The following is a 24,502-nucleotide window of genomic DNA, read 5'->3' on the forward strand; positions in this document are numbered from 1 at the left end:
CACCTATTCAATATGTGGATCCCGAGAATTACAAGTATGTTGGTGATGATGATGTTGGTACATATCTTAATCATGTTGGTGGTCGTTGTGATGATGTTGCTGAACAAGAAGTTAAACTTATGAATAGGCGTGTGGTAGATAAAACTAAAAAGAAAAAAAATTCAACTCAAAAAAATGAAAAAAATCATGTTTACGGGCATTATGTTGATGTTGGTGATGTATGTTTAGATATAACCGAGCTACAAAGTAATTCCGATAGAGATGAGTTGGGTGATGAAGTTAAAGCTAAGTATCCCGATAACCTTTTTTACGGTATGCCCCCTGTACCAGCATGGCCAGTTGATAATAATGAAGATATCCCAACACAGATGGTAGACATTAATCTTCAAAAGATTCAATGTGAGAGTATATTTAAAAACAAAGAACTTTTAAAGCGGTGTATTGGTAAAAAATGTCTTCGAGAAGGTTTCCAGACGAGGACAAGTAGATCCACCAAATCAAGGTATGAAGCTGTGTGTGTTTCGAAAAATTGTTCTTGGTTACTAAGAGCAAAAGCAATTAAAAATACTGATGGACTTTTCCAAGTGAATAAATTTGTTGATGTACACACATGTTCTTCAACATTGTTGCAACCTAATCATCGACAAGCAAACAAATATGTTTTGGGTGAATATGTTGCTGATGTTTTGGCTGAAGACTATAGTAGAGTTTATCGGGGAAAAGAAATTGTTAATGATATGAATGCTCAATTGAATATCAATATCTCATACCATCAGGCATGGCGTGCGAAGCAATATGCATTGTTGTCGTTAAGGGGTACGAAAGAGGATTCTTTTACCAAACTTCCGGCGTATTGTCACAACTTGGCCAAACATAATCCGGGTACTGTCACACATATTAAAACAGATGTTGATGATCGGTTTGAGTTTTTGTACGTCGCACTCGGTTGCTCGGTTAGTATTATCATGTCCTAATTTTTTTTTAATATTTATTTTGGTGTATTTGAATAGATATACAATGTATTGTAGGTACGAGCTTTTGTCAATTTTTGTAAGCCGACCCTAGTAGTAGATGGAGCTCACCTAAAGGGCGAGTTCAAAGGTACCATGCTACTTGCAGTTACTAAGGACGGACAAAATCAAATATTACCGGTTGCATATGGTATATGCAAAAATGAGTGTACTGATTCTTGGACATGGTTTTTTCAAAAACTACGTGATTGCATAGGAAATATGCAGGAGCTTACAATTATATCTGATAGGTCTCCATCTATAGCAACATCCGTTGCCAACATTTTTCCTCACGCTCATCATGGAATATGTGGTGTCCATTTGTATTTCAACATAGTATCTAGATTCGGCAAGAGTAAGACGGTTAAAAGAATTTTTTGGGAGGCGTGTAGGGCGTACACAGTTGATGCTTTTGATGCTGCCATGGATGTTATGAAAAAGACAAAAGAACCAGTATGGGAGTACTTAAAAAGTATAAATCCAGAAACCTGGTCAAGGGCACATTTTAAAGGGAACCGATACAATCTTATGTCGTCCAACAGTGCGGAGTCTATAAATGCATTATCTAGACACGCACGTAAGGTGCCAATACTTATGTTGATTGATTTTTTTCGTGCTACAATGCAACAATGGTGGTTTCAAAGACGTAACTTTGCAGGTATTACGTAAATTTGTAATATTAATGTTTTATTAGTTTCGATGTTATTGATTTTAACTTCTTCATTTTGGCTGTTTTTTTAGCGGAAGCAACAACAACCCTTACCCCTTGGGCGGATGAAGTTGTAAAAGAAAACAAGAAAAATTTTACCAAATGGGATGTTCGCATGATCTCAAATACGAAATGCGAGGTCAAAAAGGGGGCACAAAATGTGATTGTTGATTTTCAACATATGACATGTACATGTAGGCATTGGCAACTTGATGGGATACCTTGTGGTCATGTCATAAGATGTTTAACAGTGAACAATTACCAAGACTGCTCGAGGTTTGCATTAAATGCTTACTTTACCGAAACACTGAGGAAAACATATGAGGAATCAATAAACCCTCTGCCGAAGCCATCCAAATGGGAGATCCCCGATGATTTGATGATTGTTAAGCCACCTATAATGGATAAACGTCAGCCAGGCAGGCCAAGAAACACAGACCGCATTTCATCCCAAGGCGAGGGTCCAATTATAAAAGAGTGTTCTACATGTGGTCAACTAGGACACACGAGAAATAATTGTACTGGAAGGGCGTCTGGTAGCAGAGCAGGTCACATAATTTCTACTGCAGAAATGGCATATAATATTGGTGGTTCAGCGGGTTGCTCACAAACCCATAACGCTGATTTTGATATAAAACAACCTTGAAATTAAGAGTAATGACGAGTTGTTAGCTTATTATGTATTGTAATATTTTTATTAACTCTTACAAGACATTGCTATGCTTTCATATTTTAGTTAAGTTTGTTGATTATAACAATGAATGAAGCCTTTATATTATAAAATATAGTTTGCAGATTTATTTTAACAGTTACAACATGTTATTTAAAAAAAAACAACAAACGATCCTTTGGCAAGCTAATCTGTTTCATGATAATATTACAACAACTTTATAACTAATTTTTAAACTCAGGGAACTGCAACGGGTACTTCTCTTTCTCCATCGTTATATAGTCATCCCTAATTCTCATTTTGTCTTCGAAACGATCCTTTTTTACCATAATGTGTATCAACTGCTCATCCTTCTCAGCAAGCCGTTTTTCAGTCGTTTTGATTGCCTTCTTACTCTTTTTTATCCAATCTTTATGCTCTTTGATTTTGTTTTTATTGAGGTCAATCCATTCTTCAGCTTGTTTGCATTCCGAACCTATATCATTAGCAAGTTGAGTGAGAAGTCGGGATGACTCTTTGTCCTCTTCTTGTTGTGCTTCAGCCTTCTTTAATTCTTCAAAATTTTCATGTGACATATATGACCCGGCTGAAGAGGGTGTAAAAAAAGGGTCTACCGAATCACAGTAGTAACAATCTACTTCGTTGCATGAGCAAATTTCGAATTTGTGTGAGGAACTCATAATAAAATCGATGTTGTATTAAACTGGAGCAATAAGTGGTATTTATACATACTAGACAGTAATGAGAAGTCCAACTTTGAAATGACTAGACAGTAATGACAAGTCACTGTAGTAACCTGCACATCCCAGTGGGTCCCTTAAGTGACAAGAGATAAATGACAGTTTGACATGACAAAACACTGCATAAAGCTGAAATTCGTAGTCCAAATATAACCATTTCGTAGTCAAAGTATTATTTCATAGTCTATTTATTTATATAAATAGATGTTTAAGATCTATAAACCAAACACCCAAATCACCTAAACGAAACGAATTCCCATTATTAGAAATGTCGTCGAATGCAGCAAGTTCTTCGAATGAATTACCTGGTTCCAATTCTGAAAGGCCATGGACGACAAACGAGGTGTTACTTCTAACACGGTGCTGGCTAAGTGTTAAGGATGGTGAACCGTTACTTGCTCCCCCGCATTGCCTAATTGGTGATGAATGGTGTCGCATCACATCTTTGTTTAACCATGAGATGGGAGAAGGGCAAAAAAGAGAAAAATCAGATGTTGTTACTAAGTGGACGGATGTAAAGGAGGAAGTGACATGGTTCAATCGAGCATGTAGTTATGCGAAACGTAACAATGTTCGTTGTCGTGACGAAGAAGAGTTCTTGGAAGTTGTTACAGAGTTTTACATCTTTGAGCATGAAGGCAGAGACTTCGAATATGAGGAAGTTTGGAAGGTTGTTAGAGATAAACAGTATTTCAAGTAGACCGCTCTAATTTGTGTTAAGAATAAGCCATGGACTTGTGTTTTACGTTAATGCTTTGTTCGTATTATGTTGTTTTTTTCATGTAATTGTTGTGATGTTTTAATGGTTCATGGAATCTTGTTACTAATATATTCTAATATATTTTGATAACTAATGCAATGGCCATTTATTAACTCAAGTTAATCATACGAGTTTCTCACATAATAAACTAAAATATATATATATATATATTAACTCAACTTAATCATACGAGTTTCTCACATACTAAACTAAAATATATTTTAAACATATGAAACACATACGAATTACATACGAAATACATGAAAATAACCTAGTACTCACATAATAAACTAAAATAGATTTTAAACAAACGAAATACATACGAAATACATAAGAAATACATGAAAATAACCTAGTACATGAAAATAACCTAGTACTGAAATAATAAACTAAAATAGATTTTAAACAAACGGGATATATTTCAAAATATTCCAAGGGGCTTCAAACTGGAATTCCAACCCGTTACTTAATGACTTGTATTCCTCATTAGCAGCTTCCAAGATGACATCCTCAGTAGCATTTAGACGGGCGTTGTCAATTTTGGTATAAAGATCGTTGAATAATAGAACTTCGGTTTTCATTTCATACCATCTTGCTAAGATGTCTAGTTCGTCACGATCGTTTCTTGTAGCCATTCGGTTTGCAGCATTGAAAATATTTGTTAGACGGCTCCAAAACATTGGATCATTCAACTTGCTTGTCTCGTACACATGAATATAAGCATGTGTAAGAACCAAGAACTCTTCATTGCTCCATGATATAGAAGTCATTTGGATTGAAACAAAGAGGGTAGAATCTAAAAAACAATATTTGAACAACTATATTGGTTAATTTAATAACGTTTTGCGTGTAACTTAGGGTCAATTTATAGTAGTTTCTACACAAAATCGCAGTTCAAACTTCTAATATGTCTGCAATTCATAGTCAAAATTAACCGACGAATGCAGTGTACTATACTTATAACACAACAGATCACTGTTCGAGTTGACAATTCATCCCCAGTTGAATGACAACACAATACATTGCTGTTTGAGTTGACAACTCATTGCACCAGGAAAGTAAGGAGTCGTTATAAATAGATTTCAATATCCGTTGTAATTGTATTCTATTACTTCCCTCCTTGCAATTATGGACTCACCACATATATGGAGGAAAGCAGAGGAGGTCGCTTTGGTTCAAGCTTGGATTACAACTGTAGAGGTGGATTTTCCACCGGGTCCCCCACAAGTTCGTGCTGGATCATTTTGGTCTCGTGTCTGTCATTTGTTTCACCATTTAATGAACCGCACTCAATATCGAAGAAGAAGAGATGTCAAAGCGAAGTTTCTGAATATGAAAATGAAGGTGAAACAATTTCAACGTATTTATAACGAGTTGGATAACGAACATGCAAATACGGATGAAGACATTCTACGGCAAGTGGCTTTGGAACTATACCGCTTTCAATACGATGGTAGCGAGTTTACCCACTTAGATGCATGGAATGTTTTAAAGAATGTCCCTTATTTTTAATATGCATGTTGGTTAAGTTAATTGTTTTTCGTTATTTAAGTTGCTTTTTGTTGTATGTGTCTAGTCGTTACTATTTAATAAACGTCAATTTCTTTTAATGTATGTTGTTCCCTCAATAGCCAATATTTAGAAAGCAATAAAATAAAACCGGGGTACATAAATAACTAACACATAATACGACATAAAAAATAAACTGGGTACATGGATAACTAATACGTAACACAGCAGTAAAATAAAAACGGAGTACATAAAAAACTAATACATAATACTACATAAAACATAAATGTGCTACATGAATAACTACTGCATTGAGGGAGGTAACAGGACCACCGTTTCATTTGGTATTTCCCAATGCTCATATGATGGTATACCATTCACCAACTCAGATCCATATGCAACTCGATACACATAATTAGTGAACTTGTATTCAACCATTCTCTGAATGGACTCAGATGTACGGGTTCTTAGACATGCTATAGCGTGGCCACATGGTATACCGCTTTTTTGCCATTTACCACAACTACATACCCTTCGTTCAAGTTGTACGTTGTTGGTGGCAAAAGTGTCATGGACTTCAAATGTATCCCCATACAAACGTTTTGCATTACAATTGTAAGACTTGCTGAGACTTTTTTGAACCTTACTCTCAACGTAAGGGGTCAACCCACCAGACAACCTCCCTGTAAAATTTGATATTTTAATAAAAATAGCAGCACAATAAAAAAAACAAAACATAACAATCTCCCTTACCAGCCAGTTCGGCCCGCTCAGCATACTTTGATTTTATCGACGTGGTGGTTAACTCAATTATCGTTGTTATAGGAAACTCACGTGAGGATATAATTTGCAAAATTTCAGGGACGTCAATCGATTTAACATTGTAACATATTTTTGGGAAAAATGCTCTTGTCCATTTTGAAATCGGTATATCGTCAAGCCAGTAAATTGGACTCATAAGCAAGGTGCAGAAAGGTGGTTGCCTACATGTACTTTGCAACCTTTCGAAACACAAGTAAAAATCATCAACGCTATATGCATTGCATGACTTCCAAAACAACGATTCGACTTCCGTATTGTTATGTCCGATAGACTCACGTATCTTTCGAGCTATATCTTTAGGACAATATCCATGATAGGAATCCGGGTAGGCACTGTCAACACCAAAGTCTATGTTATCACACATGTTGCTTATGAAACCAACCTCTGTGTCCTCACCTAAACAATCTCTTAACCTCATCATGAACCATCTCCATGATTCTTCACACTGTAAGGTTCCCAAACCAAGTGCTAAGAGTAGTGGCTCATGATTTCCATCTAAAGTCACTGCGAAGTACATTGTTGTCAGAAAGCTCCCAAGAAGGGGTAAATAACCTACATATATCAGCGGTATCATGCACCTAAGGAAGGTACGAATCTACATAAAAACGAAGACATATTAGTGTTATGTAAGAACTAATCGACATAGATTACCATGAAATATTGTATAACTCAATAAAAGAAGTATGTTATACCACGCAACCTAAAGCCACAAAACAGAATTGAAAGCGGTTGTTATCGGTTTTCTTAATGGCTGTGAAGGTATTAGGATTTGTTCTTTGAAGGTTATGCAAGAAAATTGGTAGTTGAGAAAAGGTTCTTTGGCTGTGACTACTCATTTTCAATACCGATAATTGTGCTCTACAATGATCACACAAATGGAATTATAAATAGAAGATATTGTATCTCTACTGATCAAAATTCATAGTTTAACCCTTTAAATTCGTAGTTGAACATTTTGAATTCATAGTCAAACCAGTTCATTTCATAGTCAAATTTCACTGACCGACATGACAATACTACAAAATGTACTTGTCTGCATTTCATAGTTGAACTTTTATGAATTCATAGTCAAACCAGTTTATTTCATAGTCAAAAAGAATTGTCCGTAATATGATTTATTCTATAAATGGGTGTCACTCATTATGAAAAAATTTAACTGAGAAAGTAACTCCGATTTAAAAGAATAAGAAGGCTAATGACATACTGCAATTGTGGAGGAGAACGTATCGTTAGGATTTCGGGTACAGCTAAAAACCCAGGAAGATTGTTCTACGCTTGCCCGTATTTGGTATCATGTTCTTACCGTCATTCAAATTTAAACCCTCGTGTTTACATGACACAAATTAATTTTCTTACTGTGGATATTAAATTTAACAGGGACCAAAATGCGGGTTTATCAGTTGGGTTGATGAAGAGAAGGACCAATCTTCTATGGTAATAGCTAAAGTAGCTAACTCTAATAAGCTCTTTCAATCAGAAAATAAGAAGTTAAAGATAGCGTTGGTTTGTAGTTGGGTGTTGTTCTTGGCAGTTCTTGTTTACAAGTTGTAAGCTTTTCAATATTGTTTTTATGGTTTTGAAGTTGTTAGGTCAATAAATTGTTGTATTTGTAACGTTAAAACAAATGTTGTGGTCGTTCTTATGTTTTGAATTTATTGATAAGTAATTAGTAGGTCATTAAATTGTGGTAATTGTCGTAACGTTATATTTTTTGTCATCCGTTGAGTAAACTCTAAAGATAAACTAATAATGAAATCCAACATTAATTTGTATATACATTTATATAATCCAACTACAGAGGAGCAAGACTAGACCCCCAAATAATTTTTGCCATCCGGAGACGGAACTCTAAAGCTGCGTTCTTTGGGTCAATAAGAACACATATTGGTTGACCTGAAACCAATTGCTCCATAAACATACAAAGAAAAACACCGCAATCTCCCAAATGACTACTTTGTTGGGGAACGTTTTCTTCATAAATGAATTGCATATTCAATGGAATCCTTGGGATGTTCCTCCGCGCCCAATACTTAATCTTGTCCAAATAATTTGCCACCCGACGTTCAAATTTGGAAAAGATTCCTTCGGATTGGAATTTTTCATAAGCACCTCTACCAAGACTGTCATAAATATGCACTTCCATTGACGCTAATCGTAGTTCCCCAAATAGCCAATGATTAGGGGATGAATGAATCGGCAATAAGACCTGTATAAGGATCAGAAAATAAAATTATGTTTATTTACATCACAATACAAAAACATCACAATACAAAAACATAACAAAAAAACGATATTATTTTCAATATAAACTATTAAGTTTACCGTATCAACATCCCACCAAGCAACCATGAAGTTAGGGTATGTAGCAATACCAGCCATAAACGCCCTCCAGTCCTGTCCTTCTTCCAAAGCATGAGAAACAAAAAAATTTGGAGGCATTATTGTATGTCGGTCGCTCTCAAACCGTCTCTCCATCAAAAGTCGGTACCAAATGGTTATATGCTGCACACATGATACTTTTGTTATTGACTAAAAAACAATTAACTTTTAAAAGAATTAATTAACAATTTATTTACCGCTGACTCCAACCATCCGTCGTGTGTATGCCCAAACAATGAGCTCCAAAAATCTCTATCTAACACGAAATTAAACAAACGATGCTGCACATCGTATGAATGCAATACATAATTTTGGATGACATCCTCACCGCCTGCTACGTAAGGTTGCAGGCGCAACATGGAGAAGTCATGAGCAACACCAAAAACTGGAGGAGGAACGGGGCATGTTGATTTCGTACCAACCTTCTTTTTTGTTCTTCTTTTTTGTTTCGGTGTCGTGTGCAACTAAAAACAATATTCATATGTTTAAATGTATATCTTTCAGATAATTCACATAAACATAGATAATTCACATAAACATAAAATCATCAGTTTATAAATAAAACGAATACCTCGGTGTAAGGAGTGCATAAAAATTGTGATGGTTTTCGACTCCTAGGTTTATCGGGTGTAACTTCTTTGTCATCATCATCATCATGAAAATAATCTACATTTCCCGTTATTATTAGTTCGTCTTCATCCGGCACATCATCATCAAATTTGTTCCCTGCATTGTCATTCCTCTCCTCCCACTCCTACATTAAAGATAATACTTTATACTTAATAACGAAATACACATAATTTAATAAGCAATAATATCTAAATAAACAAAATATTAATATAATATTAATGTAACTATAATAACCTCTTTAACTTCACTATAATCGTTTACATCAAACACATCATCATCAAATTTGTTCCCCGCATACTGATTACTCTCCTCCAACACCTACATTAAAAATATAACTTTTTACTTAATAACGAAAGACACTTTATTAAAAAGTAATTATTAAAATCGTAAAGGTAACATCTATAACAACCTTGTCGTCTTGAGTATCACCAAAAACATTTTGAGTTGTATTGTTTTTATTCATCACTTCATCTTGCACAACCTATATTTTCAAATATAAAATATGAACACAGGTATTCATATATGTTAATAAAATTTAATAAATAATGTAGCGTGTAACTAACCTGTTCATCATAATTTCTTTGTGACACTGTCGTATCATCAAAAAAAATGTCGTTCCAAAATTGGTCATTATTCACTTCTTCAACAAAAACCTCTGTAGGTTGTCGGTTCATAAACACATGCTGCTCCAGTGCATGTACCCATTTCAACAACTCGTCTAGCTTGTGTTTCCCACTGCCCCGACCTCTACCATGAGAGCGACCACTGGACGACATACTAGACGAAGATTCGTCTTGTCTCCTAAAATGGTCTCGTACTGGGGATGGAACTGCTTTCCCTTCACCATATACATACTCTTGAAATGACATATAATAAAAAGATGTCATCTCACCATCACCCGGTAACATGTTTTGTCTTGGTGGTAGCCCCTCCTAAAAAATTAAACATATTAAAAATGCATATAAAACTATAATAATCAACTTTATTAATAATAAACGAAATATTTTTAAACCTGCATCTTTGACCAAATCTTGTTCACGTCAACCCATTTCAATTTTTTTGTTCCGCTCCATCTTTTCATCCGAGGCAAGTCTTTATTTTTTCTCAATGCAAATCCACATGCACGAACAGCCGGAATCATCTCATATATCCATATCTACAATTTTGTACAATAACAGTAATAAAAGTTAAAATTAAAATAAAAAAGATAACAATAAAACAATATAAATATAAGAAAATTTTTATACCCTAATTGGAGCCGTAAATCCTGAGACGGAATACTTTAAAGTTTGACCACGCTGAGGAAGTGATAAATAATGATGTATCTTACTCCACGTATCCTCAAGGTCAACATAAGTAAAATCCCATAGATAGCTACCCCAAGCGAAGCTAACAAAACAAAAAAAACAAAATTCATTATTATATAAATTATAACTTTAATAAAATAGAACTTTTAACGTAAAGAAAATATACCTATTCCAGAGATCCAAATTCTCAGCCAAAAAAAACCAATCTTGTGGCACCCGATCGTTAACTTCTTTGCCCAAAAAACCTTCACACAAAATGTATATCAAACATACTCTAACTGCATCAAGGTCGTCAAGTGCTAGGAATGTTTGATTTAAAATTAAACTTTTCAGGTCGCCGATTTTCACCGAACTATTAGTATGGTCCGGAAATAGCCGTTCACGCAGTAAACATCTTTTTTTACTGCTTATTAATTTTTCCGACCCTTTTCTCCCAATGTTTTTTGGATACTCCCCAAAATTGAAGCCGGTAATCAAACAAAACTCTTCCGGCCCATAAACCATTTTGGTATTGCCTACTCGAAAATATAAACGTTTTATTCCATCTGGAGATAAAACAGGGTCCGGCCGGATCTGATGAAGGAACATTTTATGAAACAATAGAGCGTCCCCTTGTAAACGAGGGACATCAATAAAATAGCCAAAGACGGTATTTCTGAAAATAGCACGTCGGGCATCATCTAAAACTTCAAAGACTTCCCATATGTTACCGCCAGAGCCTTTTAGGTTCGCAAAGGCTTTCGTATTCATTAAACTAAAATCATGCTGCAAAAAAAAACACAAAAACAAATTAGATAACTAAAAAATATACTTTTTTTTAAATATATTACGAACTGCAAATACTTTCTTAATTACTAATATATATATTTCCGATAAAAAACAATAACATACACATATATAAACAATTTTCCAAGTTATACAACAAATATATTTACGATAGATCACAATATCATACATAATTATATAAATATTTTCAACTTAAACATATTTTCAACTTAAACAAATTTTCAACTTAAACGACAAATATATAAACAATTTTTATCTTTCTAATTAAAACTAACATTATATAACCATAACCATATAAACAAAAAAATTTAAAAATAAAACGACAACCAAACTAACAATTTTGCAAGTTATACGACTACTTTATACAAAATTTTCAACTTATACGACAAATAAAAACAATTTCTAACAATATATATACGACAAATTTTCAACTTATAAATGTTATACGACAAATATATATACAGTTTATATAAACAATTATAGGATAAAAATTTACAAGATTTCAGGTTATACAACAACTAAAAAAACTACAAAAATAACAAATTGTAAACATTATCCACGCAGTCTCTACTTGCATTTAAACTTCAAGTATACTAAAAATATACTAAAACTATCAAACACAACAAAATTACCCTTTTTTAACACTAAATAATACAACAATTGATAAAAAAAAAATAACTTTAAACATTAAAAGAATTAAAATCTAACCATATTTGCGGGATTGTTGACATAATCCTCCATTTTCTTCAAAAACTAGCCAAAATTCCGAGAGAAGCCCAAAGTTAGAGAGAGTTTTTGTGTAGAGAATGGTGAAAATGAAAAAAAAAAAAAACGTTTTTATACTTAAAAAACACCCATTTCGCAGGTGAGAAGGCCCCATCTGCGAAATGGGCATCTCATCTGCGAAAGTACAAGTGCCTGAAGCACAGCTGTGCTTCAGGCACTTGTACTTTCGCAGATGAGATGCCCATTTCGCAGATGGGGCCTTCTCACCTGCGAAATGGGTGGCTATTTTTGTAATCCCGATTTTTTTTGGCTATTTTTGTAATGCAATTAGTATAATTGGCTATTTTTGTCATTTTCTCTTAAAAATATCATAGATGGTCACTGTGGTTTCAAAACTTTTAACAAATGGTCATTTACGTTAACTCCCGTTAGCTTTTGGCCGTTAAATGAAGGGTATTTATGTCATTTCACTATGATTTGCCTTATATATATAATTATTTAATATTAAAAGGTTTTCTCTCTCTCTCCAACTTAAAGCATACATACTTCACACACATCATATACTGAAAATCAAAAACACACAAAATTGAGTATCAATACTTGCAATCAAAAATCTACAAAATTGAGTGTCGAGCACATACACCCCATAATTGTTTCCAAATATGAAGCTTCAAAATAAGAAGAAGATCATGATTATGATGTTTTCTTTTTGGACGATGGAGGCAATTGGAAGAGAGGTCCTGATCTTGAGAAGGGTAGAGAGTGTAAGTGAGGAACAAGAAAGAAGAAGAAGCTGTGGGTGAAGTCACTACTACCATTGCCTGTTTCCCAGGAAAGAAGTCTGGCTACTAGAAATCTTCATGATCGAATTTCCTTATTTTCTTGTTGATTTGTCTTTAAGCCTGAAATGGAATTTGTGTCCTTGTGATTGTGAATCCTCCACCCTTTTCTCTTCCTTTTGTGCAGCTCGTTCCCGGAGTTGGGCTTGGACTTTTCTGAAAATTTCAACGATTTCTCTTTCCCTTGGTCCAGGATTTGCAGTGGAACGAGATTTGGGGGAAGGAGATGAAGAGTTGGAAAGGAATGAGGGTCCGTTTTTTTGAAGTGAATGGTTCAGAATCTTCGAATCCATCGATTCCATCTCGGTCTTCAGGATTCCTGTTCTTGTTTCTTGAATACCCTTGTCGATTTTGTCTTGAAAAGTTTGAGTTTCTTCTTGAACAACGATTTTGTGTTCAGAAAGCACTACTTTGACATCAAGAAGCTTACTGGGGACGCCATGAGAGACGAAATGAGACGCCGACAAAATTGTTGGTTTTTTCTGGGTTTTTATTGAATCCAAATAGGTTGCCGACAAAATTGTTGAATTGTTTATGGGTGCCAATAATAGAGGTCGGTGAAACATTTTTAGGGAATAATCCACCATTGAAGAACCTTGAACCTTGGAGAGCTAAGAAAATATTAAATGGATCGGGTTCGGTTATGGTGTGTAGAGGTGAAAGAGACGAAGCTTGGTGATTGTTTTGTTACAGTTCTGGATTTGTTCCTTAGCATCACTATTATAATTTCATGTATAAACGTTTACTTGTTCTTTATACATGTATATACTTGACTAAATTAATAAAATCAAGGTTTACAAAAAAGAGGGTTTGATTTTCAGTTTTGCATATTTTGCTTGATAATATTTGTGAATCTGTTGTTGATGATTTTAGGTTAGCTGTTTTCCTTCATTAATGACAGTGGAAATAAGGGATTGAAGGTGAAGATGAGAGAGAGAAAAAGAGACCCGGGGGGAAGAGGGACAGTCGCACAGGGCCCCGAAAAAAGGCCCCGAGTTTTAATTAAACTATATATATGAACTTATTCAAAATATTTCATAGAGATTAGGTAGTCCAATTGGCAAAGACGTGTCTTTTATGCAAAAGCAATGGAGGTTCGATCCTCTTTCACAACATTTTATGTTTTAAATTCAAGTTACACATTTGACCATTTCTTTATGTCATATATTTCATAATCAATCCCTCCTTCCAATATCTTTAACAAATCAGTTTTTAGAAGTTATATAATTAGCCCTTGAACTTTTTTATAAAATTCCATATGTTCCTTTTTAATTAGTTTATTTGCTTTTAAGTTTTCCGTAACGATAATTCACCGTCTTAAATTTGTTTTCCTTATATATTAAAAAATTGTATATAGGGCCCTATTTTTCTTCTTAATCATAGAGCCGACCTTGGAGAGAGAGAGAGAGAGACCCTTTAATATTAAATAATTATATTTTTTTTCTTTTTTTTAAATAAGGCAAATCTTCATAAATGGTACCTGTAACAGTGAAATGACATGAATACCCTTCACTTAACGTCCAAAAGCTAACGGAGTTAACGAAAATGACCATTTGTTAAAAGTTTTGAAACCACATGAACCATCTGTGAGGTTTTTAAAGATTAGGAACTAAACTTCAGATTTTCGGAAACCACAGGAACCATTTTTGAAGTTTTGTCAAATAAATATGAAAAAAAATTCCCACATAAAAGTATATATTATAGTATTATTTAGGCTATACAGTATCGAGCTAAATGACATAGAGCATGCCAAGATGCACCTCCTCTATGATGTGGCCACACCAATAATACCGTCCGGCCATAACCCCTATGGTCTTCCATGGAGAATATAACGCCAAGCAACGCCTTTGATTGAAGGTAGGTAAGGTCATATGATTGGTCATTTAAAAAAAATAAAAAATAAAAAATTTACTCTATAAATAGTGCGGTTTGCTGTGAAAATTTCCTAGTAAAAATGATGTGGTGTGAAGAATAACATGATATATAATGTGACAAAAAAATAACGTGGAAAATGTAACTTATTCCCATTAGCATTAACAAAAAATGACGTGGAAAATGTAACTTATGGATCCTGTATTATCCCTGTAACATCTGGATTCTCAGGTATTATTTTATTCTTTTTACTTTTGGGTATTGTGAGGAGACTCGGCGAGTTGGGGTCTAAACTCGCCGAGTAGGATCGCGGATGTGCACGCAGATTCGCGTCTAGACTCGGCGAGTCCACGCTGTTTAATGAAACCCTAATTTCCAGGGTTTGGGACCTATTTAAAGGCCATTATGGCCGTCCATTGCGGCTACCACACCCCAGAGAGAGTCCTAGATCGCTTGTGAGGAGAAGAGAGTCCATTGTTGATCATTTGTTGGTGAAATTTGAAGGAGAAGGTGTCTAAGGCAAAAGAAGGCTGAAGGAAGTGCAAATCTAGTGTCTTCAGAGATCAAAGGCTTCATATTAAGGTATTCCTTCGAACCTTCTCCAGTTTTGGGTGTTGATTCATAGAGTTAGGGTTTTTTAAACCCTTTAGAAGAAGAGTATGTAGAGCATTTAGTCCCCTTTTCGAGTTTGTGCTTTGGATCTGGACTCAAAGAGGTCCAGAGACCTTAACCCTTGGAGCTTTATGAGCCATTTTGGAAGTCATGAGCTTAGAATGTCATTTTTGGGGCTAAATCACCATTTTGGACCATTTCTATGTTATATGTGTGTGTCAAGGTCCGAACTTTACGTGATTATCATGCTTGGGGAGGCCAGATCTATGATTGTATGGAACAGATCTGACCTCAGGAGCTGTATAGAGTTTGTGCATGGCATGAACTCGCCGAGTCCGAAGAACAGACTTGGCGAGTAGTTTGAAGATTTCCCGTTAATCACTCAGTGAGTGGACTTGCTGAGTTGGGGTATAACTCAGTGAGTCAGGGAGAGTCAGGGGGGATTGAGTTCAAGTGGAACTCGCCGAGTTGTTCTTGAGACTCGGCGAGTTGAGTCGGGGTGGCCCCTCGATTCATGCCAGGTGGAACTCGTCGAGTTAGGGAAAGAACTCGACGTGCCAAGAGAGGAATTAAGAGAGTCAGTGGACACGTGTGGACTCGCCGAGTTTCCCTAGTGCACTCGACGAGTCGGGTCAAAGTTTGACCGTTGACCTTGTTGACTCTTAGGGTTGAGTACAGTTTTATTTATGAGAGTATTTACTTTGTGTGATTAGGCGGAGGCTAGATCACATTTCTTCCGAGACAGATACTTATCGAGACCACGAGGTGAGTCTTCTCACTATACGTTACCTAGAGTGGTATATTTGTGTAGACCAGAGGGTCTTATGTGTTATGTATGAGATTATGTGTATGTTGTATGATGTTATAGACCAGACCGAAGGGTCCAACGATACAGACCAGGCCGGGGGGCCCAACGAGCTATGACCGGACCAGAGGGTCCAACGAGCTACGGGACTGGAGGGTCCCGCTGAGACACATCGACCGGAGGGTCGTATTATATCCTCGAGTGGCGTATGTGTTGTATGTGGTATTTTGGGGAACTCACTAAGCATTTATGCTTACAGTTGTTGTGTGATGTGTTTCAGGTACCAATGATGAGCGCGGGAAGGCGCCGACATGATTCGTACACACTTGAGGAGTTTATGTTTTGGATTATGGGGAGATGTTTTTGTGATAAATACATTTGATACAACATGTTTGATGTTATTTTGTGAGTAAATGAATGTTTTGAAATGAAAAATTGTTTTGAAAAGTTACATTGTTACAAGTTGGTATTAAAGCCTTGGTTTGAGGGATTCGGATGCATCTTCGGGCGTATCTGAACTCAAACTGAGGATTTGAGGAAATTTTGATAATGAAGTAAAATTTTTAAAAAGAGTAAAAAGAGTTTTGAGACAAACAGAGTAGAGTCGTGTGTACGATCAGCCAGCGCCCGAACGGTGAATCCCCAAAAGTACCCTTACATTATGTGTTATGAGATATGTTATGTTACATTATGCATGCTAGAGTAGGCTAGGTATACATATTAGGACTAGAGTGGCCTGGTTTGTGATGCCTTAGCCTAGGAGATTTCTGCTGCTGAGATGCTTTGAGAGCAAGTAGATAGCAGTTAGGAGCTTATGAAAATAGAGTACTTGTAATCTAAGATCCAAGGAGGAGGACTTGGAGTGGATGTTGATGCGGTGTGGTCAGTAGTATTGGGCCCGTACTATTGAAGACACCGGATCAGTGAGCATTCGAAGTAAGAATCTTTTGGACAACGAAGGAGAAGTAGGGTTGCGTCATCGAATATGTGTATGCTCGATCGAGTCTCTGATAAATTTTGTTGTATTTCAGAGGCATCATGGTTGGGACTCGACACACACCTGAGAGCAGTGGTGTCAGCGACGAGGAGATCCGTCGGTTGATTCATGAGGAGGTGGCCGCTGCCATCCAGGCTAAGATTCCTGAGATGTTTGGGGACATCAAGACCACGTTGATTGAGACTTTTGATGAGCGGTATGCGACGCTGACCGAGGCTGCTGCAGCTGCAGCTACTGCTGTTGTTGCTGCTGCCAGACCTCAGGGGGGTGACTCGTTGTTGTTCCGGGAGTTCAGCAACACGAAGCCACCAGAGTTCGACGGGATGCAGGACCTGATTGCCGCTATGAGGTGGATCTCCGACATCGAGGGATATTTTTATACATGTTCTTGTCCAGAGCACTTGAGGGTTCGGTTCGCCTTGAACCAGCTCCGCCTGGGAGCGAATGATTGGTGGAAGTTCGTGACGGCGAACTTCACTTTGGATGAGATTTCCGAGGTGACCTGAGAGAGGTTCACCACTATGTTCGGAGATGAGTATGTTCCTCCGGTGGAGAGGGAACGGTTGATCCAGGAGTTCTTGACCCTCAAGCAGGGTACTGATTCTGTGACAGTGATCACCAGGAAGTTTCATGAGAGGGCGATGTTTTGCCCTGAGCAGGTGTCTTCTGAGCAGGATCGCATGAGCCATTATCTGGGTGTTCTGAGGAGAGATATTCGGGAGTTCGTGGCGAACTCGACATACCGGACATTTGCTGAGCTTCAACCAAATGCCCGGAAGAGGGAGATTGAGTTGGAGACTCAGGCCAGGGAGGAGGCCGAGTCACAGAGGGTGGATCGGCGACCGGATCAGTCTCAGCCGGCAGCCAAGCGGGCTAGACTCGCTGATTCGAGATCTGGGGGCGCGAAGGGCCGCACGTGTGGGAAGTGAGGTAAGAGCCACGAGGGGTCGTGCAGGGCAGGGGTATGCTACAAATGTGGGAAGGAGGGGCATATCGCGAGGGATTGCCCCAAGGTATTTTCAGTTTGCTTTCATTGCAACCAGACCGGCCATCGGAAGGCCGAGTGCCCGCAGCTTCTTTAGGGATCAGCGCAATGATTTGTGCCTGCTGCTAGGACTACCGAGGTTCGGCCGGTGAAGGCTGAGGCCCCGAAGGCTCGTGGGAGAGCATTTCAGTTGACCGCGGAGGAGGTCCACGCGGCGCCTGATGTTGTGGCTGGTATGTATTATCTTTTCATCTTTTATTTGAGTTGAGTTTTATGCTTATATGATGATATGCGTAGGTACTTTTCTTGTGAGTTCTGTGCCTGCTTTGGTATTATTTGACTCGGGTGCGAGTCGGTCGTTTGTTTCCATAGCATTTAGTCAGCATATTAGTACCCGTCGAGAGGCATTGGACCGGCCTCTGTGAGTTTCCATAGCTGATGAGCGATCAGTGTATGCTTCGGATGTGATTCGAGGATGTGTCCTTGAGATCTTCGGTGTGGAGTTTCCGATAGATTTAGTCCAGTGTATGGAGGATGTGTCCTTGCGATGGGGGACGTGTGTGTGATAGTGGGTATGGATTGGTTGAGCCGATATCGAGCTGTGATAGACTACGAGCGTCAATTGGTGACGATTCGAGACCCTAGTGGGGGAGTTCTTACGGTGTATGGCAAGGGTACACCTACGGGGTCAGCATTTTGTTCGGCCGCTAGAGCGAGGCAGAGTCTACAGCAGGGCTGTAGAGGATTTGTGGCATATGTGATGGATACGAGGGTTGGTTCAGAGGGACCGAAGTCAGTGGATGAGGTCCCGATAGTGTGTGAGTTTCCGGATGTGTTTCCAGAGGAGTTGTCGGGTGTGCCTCCGGAGGGGCAGGTAGAGTTCTGTATTGATTTGGTTCTGGGAACTGCGCCTATCGCCAAGGCACCTTATCGCCTTGCGCCTCCGGAGATGCAGGAGTTATCCTCGCAGCTTCAAGAGCTGCTGGGGAAGGGGTTTATCTCCCTGGGGGGGCGCCCATTCTTTTTGTCAAGAAGGACGGTTCGATCCGGATGTGCATTGATTATCGTGAGTTGAATAAGCTAATAGTCAAGAGCCGTTACCCATTGCCGAGGATCGATGATCTGTTCGATCAGTTGCAGGGAGAATCTTGGTTCTCCAAGATCGATTTGAGGTCTGGGTATCATCAGGTGAGGGTGCGGGAGGAGGACGTCCCGAAGACAACATTCTGGACTCGTTATGGGCATTACGAGTTCGTGGTGATGCCTTTCGGGCTCACCAATGCACCGGCGGTGTTCATGGATCTCATGAACAGGGTGTGCAGACCGATGTTGGATCGCTCGGTGATCGTGTTCATCGACGACATATTGGTGTATTCGAGATCCAGAGAGCAGCATGAGGAGCATTTGAGGGAGATCCTCGGAGTTCTGAGATCGGAGAGGCTTTATGCCAAGTTATCCAAATGTGAGTTCTGGCTGTGAGAGGTTCAATTTTTGGGGCATCTCGTTAACTAGAAGGGGATATTGGTCGATCCGGCCAAGACTGAGGCGGTTATGAGGTGGGAGGTGTCGAGGTCACCCACCGAGATCAGGAGTTTTCTGGGTTTGGCCGGCTATTATCGGAGATTTATTAAGGATTTCTCCAAGATTGCCGTGCCACTCACCAAGTTGACCCGGAAGGGTGTTGCGTTTTCTTGGGGTCCGGAGCAGCAGACCTCATTCGAGACACTTCGCAGGAAGTTATGCGAAGCCCCAGTGTTAGCCCTTCCGGAAGGGATGGAGGATTTTGTGGTATATTGTGATGCATCGATATCCGGATTGGGAGCGGTGCTTATGCAGAGGGGGCATGTGATAGCATATCCATCGAGGCAGCTTAAGCCTCATGAGTCGAGATATCCCACTCATGATTTGGAGTTGGGAGCGGTAGTGTTCGCTCTCAAGATCTGACGACATTATCTGTACAGGGTTCGGTGTACGATATACACGGACCATAAGAGCTTGAAGTATCTGATGGATCAGTCCAACCTGAATATGCGCCAGAGGAGGTGGTTGGACGTGGTCAAGGATTATGATTGTGAGATCCTGTACCACCCGGGCAAGACTAATGTTGTAGCCGATGCACTGAGCCGTAGGGCGGAGAGCGCCCCAATGCGAGATGTTTGTTTGAGATTGACGGTGATGAACCCGATATTGGATGCTATTCGTGGGGCCCAGGCTGAGGCTGTGCATCCCAAGAGCCAGAAGAGAGAGCGAGTTGTCGGGCTGGTATCGGATTTCGTTACCGATAGCCGGGGGCTTATGACATTTCAGGGTCGGATTTGGGTACCGTCCGTGGGCGGTACGCGTACCATTTTGATGGAGGAGGCCCATCGATCGAAATTCTCGATCCATCCCGGGGCCACTAAGATGTATTTGGACCTGAAAAAGGATTATCAGTGGCCCTGTATGAAGAGGGATGTCGCATGGTTTGTAGAGAGATGCTTGACCTGTCGCAGGGTTAAGGCCGAGCATCAGCGTCCACATGGTAAGTTGCAGCCATTAGAGATTCCCGAGTGGAAATAGGAACAAATTACCATGGACTTCATCACCAAATTGCCGAGGACTGAGGCGTCGATGCAATTTGGGTGATTGTGGACAGGTTGACAAAGAGTGCTCACTTCCTAACTGTTGGATTAATGTCTAAGTCCATAACTATATTTGGTATGTACTTGACCCGACCCGGCATGGTCCATTTGGGTTGCACTTCACCGACACAATTTATATGGATAATCTTTTGAGAATAGTATGTTTATGATTAATATTAATATATTATAAGTTCTAATATATTAATATGGAATCATATTATTTAATTAGTATTGATCAAGAATTAATTTATAATTAATTAAGTGATCAAAAGGAACTAATTAAATATGGACTCTTATATATATGGAATGGGCCAAGTTCATTTAGGTTGGGCTAAGCTTTCATGGATAGTCCATGGAGTGTTTAACCCATGGATCCTAGGAAATGAAAGGTCATGGGTATTATGGTTTAACCCTAATCCTCCATACTATATAAAGATGTCTTTGGTTGGTTAAATAGGCACTAGTGTGATACACTAAGAGGGCTAGCCGATTTCACTAAGAGAGAACCAAGTATTCATATTCTCTAAAGTCTTCCAAGGTGTCTTGGTGATTTGTGATTCCACTTGAGGCTTCCACACTATTGGGGTTAAGCTCTTAAAGCTTGAAGACATCAAGCTACATCAAAAGGTATGTCTTCTAACTAGTACTTTGTAGATTAAGAACATCATAATATGCTAGTTAGGATTAAAGCCTTGGAAAGTTCTTATTTGCATGTATAATAGAGAAAACATAGATCCAAGGTTTATAGGGTTGCATGTACACCATAGGAGTGTTAGAATGCTCAAAACCCAACAGTGGTATCAGAGACACGGGTTGTTTTCTGTTATATTAATGCAAATATTTTATTTTCAAAGTTGAAAAAAAAAGAAAAAAAACATGAAGTTTGTCAAATTTTAAGATAATTACTTGTTCTTGTGAAAAACTAATTATTTGTAAAATTTGAATAATTTGCTTTATGAGTTGAATTAGGTCAAATTTAATAAAAGATAAAATGATATGATTATTTTATTAGTTTTAAAAGTTTGATCTAAAGAGTTTTATTTTTTGAAACCTCCATAAGTTATGGATATGAAAAGGTTTTAAAAAAAAATTGATTCAAAGTTTTTTTTTGGAGTTACAAAATTTGGTGTTAATGTTTTAAAGGATTCCATAACTTAAGAATAAGTTATGGATCACAAAAAGTTTTTTGTGTTACCTTGTTTTATGAGTGAATTTAGATTAATGAATAAAATTATGTGATAGTTGGTTTTAATCCAAATTAATCTAAGAATTGATTCTAAAATGTGTTTTTGTAACTTGTCCTCAAGTTATATGAAAAGTCACATTTAAGAATCATAAAACTCATAAAAATTGGCAAAGGTTACAAAAATGAAGAGTCTAGTTCTAATTAAATGGTTTTATGACTCCATAACTTGTCCTCAAGTTATGGAGGACCAAGAGTCTCTTCATTTAATAAAATAAAATAAAATAAAAAAAAAGGTGTAACCTTAATTAATTCCATAAGTTATAAAATAAAGAAAAGTTAATTCTTTTATTAGTTTAAAGTCTTCCATAACTTGTCCTCAAGTTATGGAACTTGAAGAGTTTTTGGATTAAAACTACTTTAAACACATAAGTTATGGAATTAATTAGTTTTGAATAGTTTCAAAACTTGCCCTCAAGTTTTGGAATTTGTAAAGTTTTCACTTATGAATACTTTAATTCCAAGTTAGCCCTTAGAATTTTAAAAGTTAAAATTCAACCCTTATACTTTATAATATTATAAGTTAATAATATATATATATGTATAAGAGTAAAGTCAGTCTTACCGCTAGTACGCCTCATTCACGAAGCCGGTCTATAAGGTGGGTATAAGGTTGTTGCCTATAAAATGGCAACTTAATGGGTGTCCACTCTCACCCACCGCTTGCTTGACTGGTGGAGGGTCGTTAGCCGAACGGGTTTGACAGGACTATAATTCTCCCTTCATTAAAAGTATTAATGATAAATACTAAGTAACTAAACACTTATAAATACCCAATCTTAGTTACTTAGGAAAATGTGAATAAGGTGCTAATCCATGAAATTACACTTTGCACTTTGTTTAAGTCGGTTAGTGGAGCGTGTGTGGTTAACCGGAACACTAACTCATATTTAACAAGGTAGGCAAAGGGTAACTTAATGTTTATCATAGTATCGGTGGAGCGTGTGTGGTTAACCGACACATCGATTGAGGGGTAAACACTTAAGGGTACCAAGTAATTTGCATGGTTACTTCACACCTTGTTTTGTGATCCTCGACATCTCAGTCACAAAACCTGAAGGGCACACTCGAGATTGAAACATGCCATTGAACAGTTCAATGAATCTCAATAGATCTAGGAGTTTCAAAACCAATTAAAACCTAATAATACATTTCGTTTATCTTGATGGAAATTGGTGAATCGTCATTCACCTACCTTCAAATATTTTATAGCTTGGATTACGGCATCCCTCTTCTAAGTTATAAAATAGTTTGTTGGGTCCTAGCCTTAATATTTCATATTGGGTGTTATATTAAGGACTTAAGATCAACTATCTTAAATATCTCCCAAAAGATGTCTGGTTTAGACATTTATGATCTTCCTAAATCTCTTGAAACAAGCTTTCCTAAATGAAGATGATGTCCCATGGAAATCATACTTCTTTCACCTCCTCCAATTATTCTCCCTAACCCACAAGTTCAAGGTCACTCAAGCCCTATTGGCAAGGCAAGGTCTAGGTGTGATCACATCTTGGAGATGTAGTCACATATTGACAAGTCGGGAGAGTTGGGTGTCAAAGTCTTGAGAAAGTTAGTGGTTCAATCACTTTCTAAGTCACATAGTGAGTTCCTTTGGGACACCTATGAAACAGACTATGACAAGACCCTTAATGATCTTATCTATTTGTTAAGATCAACTTCCTTAAAACTTGATGGACATTGACAATAGTGACACAGGAAATCTAGAAAAGCATTCTCTTCCCAATGGTAAAGGGATCGGCCATAGTCAACTCGGTTGACCAAATGGTAAAGAGAAAAGCTAAGTCTGTGATAGTCCCTTGTACCATTATCAAAGGGTCCATATGTTTATATTGCCAAATGAAGGGGCATTGGTTGCGAAGCTGCCAAATTTACCTTAGGCTGTTAAAGTCAATAAGTTTGACTCTACTTCAGGTAAAGTCCACTATCTAACTCTGTTAAGTTTCTATTCTGAGATTCTTGATACATGATGTGACTAGGTCACATGGTGATGTTTTAAGAATCAAAGAAAAGTAAAGGAACTTAAAGAAAGAATATGCTGAATCTGATCGCGTAGATGGATTTCTATCACATAGTTTGAAGATCGGATTCTTGAGCTACTTCTTAGGAGTTATGAGATATTGCTTAGGAATAGATAACAACAAGTTTTCATATGGATTGTAAGGATAAGTTTTTCCGCAAAGTTTTAAAATAATAGAAAATTTTTTATTTTATTTATTTTAAAACATCCTTACAATGGCATTTGAGGAAAAATTGTTGCTTATATGATTCCATTAATAGCAAGAGTGGAAATATGAAATTGATTCTTTCATTTGTGGTAATGTCAAAATTTACCAAATTAGGAAAGATTCTCATCACCCAAGTTTCAATTGGACCGGAACTTGGAATCATGCAAGTTGTATAGCATGATGAATGAGAACTTTCAAGTATTGGAAAAATTAAGACTAATTACTCGGTCACAT

The 24,502-nt window shown here is 37.6% G+C and overlaps 1 protein-coding gene and 1 long non-coding RNA gene across 2 annotated transcripts; one reads left to right on the forward strand and one right to left on the reverse strand.

Moving 5' to 3' along the window:
* Positions 1-8,003: 8,003 nt before the first annotated feature.
* Positions 8,004-11,118, reverse strand: LOC145089868 (uncharacterized). The gene is made up of 9 exons (XM_079028258.1): positions 10,703-11,118; positions 10,477-10,618; positions 10,242-10,385; positions 9,793-10,161; positions 9,464-9,547; positions 9,171-9,353; positions 8,797-9,063; positions 8,543-8,722; positions 8,004-8,426 (listed from the first exon to the last, which is right to left on the reverse strand). Exons 1-9 carry the CDS (start codon positions 11,038-11,040, stop codon positions 8,013-8,015), a joined length of 2,121 nt encoding a protein of 706 aa, XP_078884384.1. The 5' UTR covers positions 11,041-11,118; the 3' UTR covers positions 8,004-8,012.
* Positions 11,119-12,574: 1,456 nt separating this feature from the next.
* On the forward strand, positions 12,575-13,691 carry LOC145087797 (uncharacterized). Its single transcript, XR_013700882.1, has 2 exons — positions 12,575-12,887; positions 13,015-13,691. It is a non-coding gene; the product is annotated as an uncharacterized LOC145087797 (long non-coding RNA).
* The last annotated feature ends 10,811 nt before the right edge of the window (positions 13,692-24,502 follow it).

The sequence above is a fragment of the Lactuca serriola genome, chromosome 2, assembly GCF_051521515.1.
Source record: "Lactuca serriola cultivar US96UC23 chromosome 2, Lser_US96UC23_V15, whole genome shotgun sequence".
NCBI classification, from domain to species: Eukaryota; Viridiplantae; Streptophyta; class Magnoliopsida; order Asterales; family Asteraceae; genus Lactuca; species Lactuca serriola.

Excerpts from the sequence above, each read along its gene's own strand:
- LOC145089868 (XM_079028258.1), bottom strand. The coding sequence starts at position 11,040 with ATGGTTTATGGGCCGGAAGAGTTTTGTTTGATTACCGGCTTCAATTTT. Across the intron at positions 9,354-9,463 it reads ATTATAGTGAAGTTAAAGAG|GAGTGGGAGGAGAGGAATGA; the intron begins GTTATTATAGTT and ends TCTTTAATGTAG. Across the intron at positions 9,064-9,170 it reads TATGCACTCCTTACACCGAG|TTGCACACGACACCGAAACA; the intron begins GTATTCGTTTTA and ends TATTGTTTTTAG.